The sequence below is a fragment of the Syngnathus leptorhynchus genome, chromosome 10, assembly GCF_054491065.1.
Source record: "Syngnathus leptorhynchus isolate UIUO chromosome 10, UIUO_Slep, whole genome shotgun sequence".
NCBI classification, from domain to species: domain Eukaryota; kingdom Metazoa; phylum Chordata; class Actinopteri; order Syngnathiformes; family Syngnathidae; genus Syngnathus; species Syngnathus leptorhynchus.
The window spans coordinates 7,550,084-7,559,640 of NC_141204.1; the positions used below are offsets into that span (position 1 = coordinate 7,550,084).

The following is a 9,557-nucleotide window of genomic DNA, read 5'->3' on the forward strand; positions in this document are numbered from 1 at the left end:
ACTGCGAAAACAAATGATATTAACTACCTTGCATGTGTTTTGTTCGCCATCGAGCTGTTCATCTAGCGCGAATCGATTATCTTTGGATGCTCGGCCCATATAAGGAACGGAGTAGAGAGCCAATGTTTGAAAAAGGTTTATCCCTTTTCTCAATGGTATTAATATCTTGTACTGAGTTTATTAGTATTTTTTCGCCTTTCAGTATCTAAGGCAATCTAACATATGGGGTAGAGTTTAAAAATAATCAGGCGTCGATCATTTGCAGGCACACCCTTGCAACCTCATGCCAATTCACCTAGAGAAAAAACAAACCAAATAGTCACACTGCAGTGTACAACAGTGGAAGGGACAGTAAAGTTGACATGCTTATAAAACCAAAGAAGACAGTTCAGGTTCACGTTTTTAATTGATGTTTGCAGTACACGTTAATGTAATACATCCTTTCACAACATTTAAGGAGAGCCCCAATTGTTTTTCTCTTTAAAAGTGATTCTCTCCAAACATTTTGTTTTAAAATTTTCAGATAAACATTTTGCCTTTTTTTTTTTTTCAAATGTCTTTTAGTCATTTAATTATACAGCTCTTCAATAGAAGGTATTAAACTTGCCTAAACAAAAGAAATTGAAACGACAAAAATACAATGCCACAACAAACTGAAAAGTCAAGTTCAGCTCTCGAGGTATGTGTTGGCTGCTCCCTGCGACAGCCTCCTGTTACCTCTTCAGACTCTGCTTCGCCTGCTTGAGTAAAGTGTCGAAGTCTAGTGTCTTCAGCTTGCCTTTTGTAAATGCAGGGTCATAGTCTCTGTTAGAATCTGAAATGCAACACGTGCAGAGGATTACAATTTAACCGACCGGCACAAATAGGTTGAGGGCATCTAGCTTTTTGCACTACCTAGGTCAGCATAGGTGGTTTTGCAGAACTGCCTTCTTCCACCGAAGCACAAATCAAAGGGCAGCTCATCAGCCTTACGCAGCTTGCTTCCATTTTCAATGGCAGTGAAAGCATCCTTGGTGCTGTAGTAAGTCACAAACCCATAGTTGTCCCTGTAATCGGCATTTGCGTTAGAATCTATTGACAGATGACGACTTCACTTCATGATTTGCCATTTGAAGCTGTAGCTTGCTTTTAAAAGAGCAACCTGGGATGTAAACCAGGATGCCCCAGTTATGAGCAGGCCTGCTTATGCTTTAGCATTGTATCTTGACCCTTGAATGTCACAGAAGAGACTAAAAGGGTTCAGTAACAATGCAAGTAAAACAAGGGGGGAAAAACAAGAACCGCTCACCCTTGCTCCCTAAAGTGCAGAGTGCAATCCTCCACTTTGCCAAAGTAGGAAAAACGCTCTCTGAGCTCCTTCTGAGTCATTGTGCCTCGAATCCGACCAATGTAAACAACCCGCCTCTCCTCCTGTGAAGTGAATGTTCAAAATAAAGTTAGGAACGTAAAGCACCTCGCAATATAGCAACAGGACAATTTGAGAGCTTACGATGGCTTTGTCTTTGCGAGACTTCACATCCTCGTCAGCGTACCCGTACGCCCTTCCATACGAAGGACTGAAGAAAGACCACCTTTAGCCAAGTTCAACCAAGTATGAGAAAAGTATGTAACTGCTACACTGTACCTATAAACTGATCTGTTTTTTCTCCATGGCACTCGTCTCTGGGGGGATTGTGACCGCGATCGAGATCGACTCCAAGAACCAGAGTGAGAGGAGGAATACGAGTATTTTCTCCTCCTGGGAGGAGAGCGGGAGACGGAGGACCGTGAAGACGAGCGAGATGAGGAGCTGGATCTGCTGCGAGAGTGGCAATGACGAAACCTAAAGAGGAACAGGAGGAAGATAAACTCTGATGAGTCACAAGTCAAAAGAAATTCAAATGACAGAGTGGATCTAACCTTTTCTTGGATGGCAAGGGAGATCTCGATCGAGATCTAGACTGAGATGAGCACGAATCAGACTCTGAGCCACTGGAAACAGATGGTGAGCGTTGTTGGGATCTTCGTTTTCGCCCCCTCCGTTTGGGGCTGGGACTGTGAGAGGAAGGCTGGCGATGATACGACCTTTCAAAAGGCTTCTTCTCGAGAGCGGTTTCGGCTGATTCGTTCTCCTGACGTGCTGGGGATGCTTCCGGAGTCTCCAGAACAGAGGATGCCCCCATCCCATGAATGTTGTTATTCAAAGCGTCTGGAGTTGGTGAAGATGCTTGCGTGTTCAAATTTGATTGGTGGGTCGTGTCCTGTATGCACGGGGGTGCCGTCGTGGCTGGAGCCGTGTTTCTTATGGGTTTAATTGTGATCTGCTGTTTGAGATTCCAGCGGTTGCCTGCTCCTCCAGTAGAAACATCTCTGCTGGGGAGGCAATAATCGTGATCCATGCACGCCACACTGTAAGGCACAGTGGCTGTAGCCGCTGTGGGCTTGGCACGAAATTTGGCTGAGGTCAAAGGGCGGGGCTCTATTTGAATGGCCTTGGAGAAGTTTGTTTTGGTCAACTCTGTGGACTTTGGCTTTCCCAGCAGAGAAATGGGGGCTAGAGGTTTCCACATCTGGTGTGGAGGAGTGGCTGGAGGAGTCAAAGCTAAATCATAAAAAAACAAAAGAGAGCATCATGACTACAGCAGACAATTAAGAGCAGTTGGCCAAATGCTAATCTGAAGATAGAGGAAACCCAAATAAATAAAAAAAAGTCAGTACGACTCAACCGAGCCATCAGAATACATGTTAGTGTGGCTAATCTTAATTTCGGCCGGCATCAAATTAAATTTGTGTTTTTGGGTCACTCCTGTGTCAAGGCAGTACTACTTGGCTTGCGTTTGGCGGTTCCACTGTCGGTCGAACGTGTTTTAAATAGTCCAGATACTTCATACAAATTACCTGCAGGGCTTGAGAGATCACTGACACGCTCCACAACAGTTCTTTCACGTGGAAGTTCGAAACTAAAAAGTCAGAACAAAAGTTGTTAATCCTTCTCATCGATTTACTGGGACGAAAACTGTGGTATAACTTTCGATTTGTATCACAGTGTCGAAGGCCGATTCAAAGAAATTACGGCAGGTCTTGGCAAAAAAAAAAAAACCAGTGGAGTTACGGCAACCACACGCGTTCACTTTGGACTCCATCACACCTACAGAGCAGCGTGACGGCTGTAGGGTAACTCACCTAGAGTTTCCTACAGCTGCTGCTCTACCAGAGACCCCCGGTACACTTTGTTGCTCTTTGGCTGAAGAGAGATAAGAAAAATGAGAAAATGGCAGGAGAGATTTACGAGTGGATACGAATGCAAGTTCTGCTCAAGTGTCACAACCAGCCAAGGCTTTGAAAGACGCAATAATGCACTGACTGACACTATTAAATGTAAATATTGGAGTCCAGTTGCTCTATACCCAATGTGAAGTTGAGCTTTGTACATCCACCAACAAAGACGGCATGATGAGAGTTAAATGGATTTGCAGACTGGGTAGAATTCCACAACACAAAGCAGCTTCACTGGCCCCGCAAAACCAACGTTAAAAGAAAGAAAAAAAAAAAGGGGGGGGGGGGCGAGTTCTGTAGGGAATGATTTCAACCTTTAAGTACCAGTGGCCGCATGCATTCAAATCAATGCCTTTTTTTTTTTTTTTTTTTTTGTGAGTTCAGCTCCATCAACACATGCGAACTTGAGCTACCAATGCAGACCAGGGAATGTGGACTCACCTTGCGTTTCTTCAAACTGTTCCAGCAGGCTGGTTAGATCAGTTGCCTCAATACCTACAGTACACATATTGATGTATGATTAAAACCCACAAATAATAGACCAACAAACGGATTTGGACATATGAAGAGCAATTGGAGTTGGCACGTGCCATTGTCAATTAGCTGTTGAGATGTTCAAATTTGCAGAACCGTTTAACTAGTTTATAACTATTGAGAGAGTACATTGGGGTGCAACTGATAAGCTCACCCATTTCTGCGGTGAAGGACTCAATCAACTCCTGCGTGGGACTCTTTGCCTTTGGAGCTTCGGTTTGTGTCACCACTCGTGATTTTGGTTTAAGCACAACCAGGTTTGATTTAAGACTTGATGACGCCACGGGACGAAGGGAAGGAGTGGAACAAGATTTGACATTCGTTGGCAAGGCCTTGGCGGTCGTGCCGTGATTGTTTGAGGAAGGCGTGGGGTGAGGAATGACCTCAGGCACATTCTGGCAAACTGGAGTCGTCTGCAGTGGACCGGGGACAGGAATGGCCGCGCCAGAGGTGCACTGGATTGTCTCTGTAGTTGTTTTGACAAGTTGTGATCTCCTCTCATTGACTTGTGTATTGTCTTCTGACAGTTTCGGACATTTGTCTGTAGGTTGGCTCGAGACTTGTTTTGACACTTCTGATTGTGCAGGGACAGCATTAGAAGGTTTTTTGGTTGAGGCCATCATGTAGGCGGGTGGCACCAACAGTGCCTCCGGGGTGGGTGGGGCACAGGGTCCCCGAGGTTGCCAGGCCGGTTTGACCTCAATCTCCTTTTTAGCAGCTTGAAAGGTGGACCACCGAGGGTCCTTGGGGCTGGGTTGAGGCAAGCAGGGGATAGGGGGCAATTCTTTGGGCGGCTCCGGAAGGCTGGGCCACTTGGTGCTGTTATCGCCTTGTTTATCCACCGCGACAGGCTTCTTTTGTTGTCGCAGTCGTCGGTACTCGGCCAGACTGAGGGACTTGGGCTTTGGCTCTGGAGCTGCAGGAGTCTCAGGAAGGAGGGGCTCATCTCCGGTTAACGTCAAGTTTCGGGCAACTGCCGCGTTGCTGGAAGACATTAAGGAAGGTTGGCTGGAGAGCTCATCAGGAGCTTGGGACATTTTATCCTGCTGCTGGGAGGAGACTGCTGGGGCTGGATTTTCAGAAAGGCCAGCTTTTAACACTACTGTGGGCTGTGGCGACACAAACGTCGGAACAGATTTTGCACTCGATTCAGGGGTGATAGTGGAAATTTCTGCTCGCGATTCACTTTGGTGTGGCATTACTTCCCTAGGTTTTAAAGAGGGAGGTGCAGGTCCAGCTGGAGCCATGGACACTTTGTTTTTCTTCTGTTCCTTGAGCCGCTTCTTTTCAGACTTCTGGATTAATTCTTGCTTTTCATTTCTTGTCGCGGCACTTCGGAGGACTCTTCCCCCCACTGGAGGGCAACGTTTCTTGCATTTCTTTTTCTTTTTCTTACGAGATGGCCTTCTTTCTATCGTATTTTCCTTATGCCCTTTTCCTTCTTTCCCATCTGAACATGTCATTTTCACCGGAGCCTGACAGAATGATTCATCAACATCGTCGTCAACAACAATATGTTCCGAGCTGTCAGAAGCTATTTCTTCCTCATCGTCTGCCCTTAGCTTATTAGTTGTCGACTCTTCAATTGGCAGAGGAACCGGGAGGTCTTGGACAGCGAGGATGGGCTCCCCGTTTTCACCCTGATCCACCACCTCCAGTAAGATTCCGCCTGCTGGCAACATCTGCATGCCTTCATCATCCTCCATGCAAATAGTCATGCAGTATGGATGCATATGCTTGACCAAGTCACCCAGACTGACAGAAAGGCCGTTGCCACTCTCCTGCTCAACGGTGACAGGAAACGGAACAGTTGAACCGTCTAAGTCTGTCAAATTGTGCTCAGAAGGTAAACTGAGAGAACCAGCATCCTCTTCCTCCCCGTCACTTCTCTGCAACGAGTCTCTCATCTTGCGGAGGTTCTGAGTACAAATAGGAGTGAGTTGTTAAAACCTAAATGGGTATGCAGTAGGAGCATATCCACCGTTTGTGGGGTAAGTGCTACCTTTCCAGTCGATAGTGGTCTTGAACAAAACAAGTCTTTATCTGGAGTGGACCGTGGCAGACAGAGTAATCTCCTGAGCTACAATGTGCAGGGGGGTGGCAAATTAAATCAAGTGTACGAAGCCTCACGTCATTCAATCTCATTGTGAACACAGGGCATGCATGACAGATGTGAACTAACCGGTGAGTGTTCTCTGCCCTGACCCGACAGCAGGTCCGACTCAGGGAGCGTGTCAAACGGAGACGGGTTCTCATCATCCATATTGTCGAGTACATCCGCAAGAGTGGTTAACAGCGTGGCTTCACTGTTCTCGTCTAGGCCTTTAGTCTAAATGATAATAATAACAAAGGTGTCAAGACAACAATAAAACATGTTCATTTAGGGAAGGCCGTTTGATCATATGGACTTGCCTCTACGGACGATGTGTCAAAGATGGAAAGAATGGAAGAGTCCAAGCAGCTCTGAAGATCGTCCAATGTTTCCCCAGAGCACAGCTCAGCGGTCTGAAAGACAAAAGAGAGATTACATCAAATTGAAGCCCATTTTAAATAACTTACACGACACTGTATTTAAATGATGAGTTGCTGACAGTACACTTATTTTAAATATTGGCCAATTGCTGAAGTTATCCATTAAATTGTTGATTTTGAAACTTTTTCCATGTATCTTTCCCATATTAATATTGTGCAAATGTAAAAAAAAAAATCACGAACAGCCAGCACATTTCGTCTGGATATATTTGCCCACGTGTTTGCGTCCACACATGCGCTATCATTGTTTGGACATATTTGATCCTGCACACTCGCCGTCCACATGGCGGAAGTCGCGCACCCACGTGTACAACACACCCTTATTGATATTTTGGACTATGTCCAAATTAAAAAAAAAAAAAGCATTAAGTGGCAATTGCAAACATTAGTACATGAATGCATACAGCGTCAAAAAGCAGGAGAGAATTTTCCAAACATCGGAGAATTTTCCAAACAGTCTGGGGTAGATTGGTAACAGGGTAAATATGATTCAACAGCACCGTAGCATACGTGACTCCTTTTTGATTAGCACATAAGCGGTAATAATTTATTGTGCTATGGCGAAATAATTATGGCCAAAATGTGCTGCCTTAACTGCAATGTCGTTCGACGTGTACAACAACCGCAACGTCGCCAAAATGATGACACAGCACTGCAGCAACCTGTGAAGCCGATGAATACATCACGATTCAATTCAAAACCATCTAACAAACTATTAATCGAATATCAACTATTCCACGTGAGTCTACTTTGATCGAAGGAATCGCAATGCTAGCAAGCTACTTTGTTAGCTAGCACGTTGTCGTGCTGTCAACACGTGTGAATGAATCAACAGTAGCGGTAGTACCACAACCAGATACTATTTATTTGAATTAAAACCATAAGAACCAAACGTACATAAAAGCCAGGTCTGTAGACTACAATATAATACGACTGTCACGATAAATGTTAGGCCATTTTAAAACATTTTTAGGGTTTAAAAGGAGCTGTGGAACCGGCGTGCCCAAAGCTAGTCAATGTGACTCATACGACGTTTGCCACACTAAGAATTGTTGTTAATATAGAGATAAAACGAGCGACATGCATTTTATAATAATAAACCCTAAAAAAATTAAGTGGTCTTTCAAAAAATTCGATATGGTGACTTCTGGGTAGCATCCACGTGTCACTTCGGCATGAGCAGTGTTCAACGTGTGCATTGCAGCGTGCAGGAATACAGCCGAACAGTCCTAAGAATGAATTAATATAAAAAAGTTAAAACACAAAAATTCATTACCACGCCGCCGAGTGTATCCAAAGGATAAAAATCCATATTGCACGTCGTTAAAGTCTCCTCGCTTGCGCCCCACCGCACCGCCATCTTGCAAGTTTACTCTCGACCAGCACATGAGTGTGGGGACTTTGGCCAATGAAAAGCCTCCAAATGAGCCGGTAGGAGATGCTTGTTCCCGGTAAAATGACGTAAAATGACGCAAAAACAAGGGGTCAAAGGTAAGCTAGTCACGTTTTGTAGTTCTTTCCCCCCACCCAATTACCGTTCAGAGTGGAGAAACTACAAAACCCGTTTTTAACGAATTTCTCCAACATGCACAACTTTCCCTCTCTCTCTCTCTCTCTCTCTCTCTCTCTCTCTCTCTCTCTCTCTCTCTCTCTCTCTCTCTCTCTCTCTCTCTCTCTCACACACACAATTAAAAAATATGAGGCTTGAAATGCATTATTTTTAAAATCTAAAATTATTCACCATTTGCCTAAAAATGCTTTCTGGATCAAATTAGATCTTTATTTTTAATGACAAACATCTTGCATTAAGATGAAGATGAAAGAAACACAAACACATTTTCCATGATCTTTTCAGATTGATTGTTTGCTCAAATCATTGAGTTGAGATTCTCTTCATTCTTGATTTGTGATTTTCTTTTTGTATCCTCATTTTTAACCTTTTCTTCTGTTGACTGCTAAAGCTCAGAGCGGCCCATATATTGTGTTGTGATTACATAGGTTGTTTTTCTGCTCTTGTTTTATATTCCGTTTGAGTGAGCGAATGAACTTGCACGTCCTGTTTCTCCGCTCTCTCCTCTTTTGGACAAGTCCGACCAGTCTGCTTCTCATTGCATGTCATTCTAATTTATTTATTCCTCACAGAAGCTGTGAGATGCACATCTAAGCGATCACAGCACTAACTACTACCTTAACTCTGCTCTGCCGTTGCCATGGATACAGCCCCCCCCCCTCTTGTGGGCATGGAAGGATGGGCCTCTAGCGGAGAGAGATGTGGCGGGTCTGCGTCATACCAGTGCAGCTAAGAGAAGCCCCCCTCCTCCTTTCCTCATCTCCTCCACCTTCCCTCAATCCCTCCTTCCTTGTCATCATCCAATTTGCACTTTGCTTGATTCGCCCCCCTCCAATTGTGTCCTATATCAGCATCTGTTCATCACACGTTCCTCCTCCAACGTCTCGCTCTCCCTTTCGTTGCCTGCTGGCTCAGCTCGGCTTCCGCTGTGTTGGCTGACCCGGGCGGACTTTTACTGGCAAGCGTGGGCGAAAGAAAAGAAAGGTAAGCATTGAGATGGAGTGCGGGTGATGATGGAGAGTGACGCAGATAAGCAGTAAATGTGTGAATGATGGCATCAGGAGCCTTTGAAACATTCACTTTGGATTTTTTGGGGGGGAGAAAGAAGGAACCATGTGAGCTTGTGCTGTCACAACATTAGAGGCATGTGCTCAAGCAGATGTTTGCCTAAGTGGACCAGACAAGGCGAAACTTCATTCGAAGAGCTTGTTGTTGACATGTCGACACAGTGCGGGCATCGTACGTGCAAGCGGGAGGAGAGAGAGTGAGAGAGAGAGCGAGAGAGAGAGAGAGAGAGAGAGAGAATGCCTGACAGTTCACAGCAGCTTTAATTTCTCCTGGAAGCCATTTTTTGAAACACACTCACAATCTTCCTCTCTTCGTCTGTCTTTGTTTAATCCCAACCTTGAAACTACATGCCTGAAAACACAACATAAGGAAGCAGGTAGTGTTTGTGGCAGGAAGAAAAGGGCCCGCAGGGATGTTCATTGTGTCTGGGTCCTGGGAACATTGTCTGACATGGTGTATGACATTTAACTGTGATGCGGCTGCTTGTTCACTGGTGTGTAGCCAATGTGCCTGTCAGCTCTGCTTCCCGGGCTGACTCATATTTTGCTCTTTGTTGTTGTACCGCCTCTGAGTGACAGGCGTCGGTGATGAGCGCTTT

At 45.1% G+C, this 9,557-nt stretch overlaps 1 protein-coding gene and 1 non-coding gene across 2 annotated transcripts; both read right to left on the minus strand.

Annotated features, from left to right (window-relative positions):
- Positions 1-387: 387 nt before the first annotated feature.
- pprc1 (PPARG related coactivator 1) lies at positions 388-7,765 on the minus strand. The gene is made up of 14 exons (XM_085921339.1): positions 7,598-7,765; positions 6,202-6,294; positions 5,972-6,118; positions 5,792-5,869; positions 3,944-5,708; positions 3,697-3,750; positions 3,163-3,223; positions 2,878-2,939; positions 1,900-2,581; positions 1,625-1,822; positions 1,490-1,556; positions 1,289-1,410; positions 895-1,046; positions 388-814 (listed from the first exon to the last, which is right to left on the minus strand). The coding sequence occupies exons 1-14, from the start codon at positions 7,679-7,681 to the stop codon at positions 714-716; spliced, it is 3,666 nt and encodes a 1,221-aa protein (XP_085777465.1). The 5' UTR covers positions 7,682-7,765; the 3' UTR covers positions 388-713.
- On the minus strand, positions 1,114-1,254 carry LOC147050226 (small nucleolar RNA SNORA50). Its single transcript, XR_015067513.1, has one exon. It is a non-coding gene; the product is annotated as a small nucleolar RNA SNORA50 (small nucleolar RNA).
- Positions 7,766-9,557: the final 1,792 nt, after the last annotated feature.

Excerpts from the sequence above, each read along its gene's own strand:
- pprc1 (XM_085921339.1), bottom strand. The coding sequence starts at position 7,681 with ATGGCGGTGCGGTGGGGCGCAAGCGAGGAGACTTTAACGACGTGCAAT. Across the intron at positions 5,870-5,971 it reads AGGGCAGAGAACACTCACCG|CTCAGGAGATTACTCTGTCT; the intron begins GTTAGTTCACAT and ends TGCACATTGTAG. Across the intron at positions 1,557-1,624 it reads AAAAACAGATCAGTTTATAG|TCCTTCGTATGGAAGGGCGT; the intron begins GTACAGTGTAGC and ends GTCTTTCTTCAG.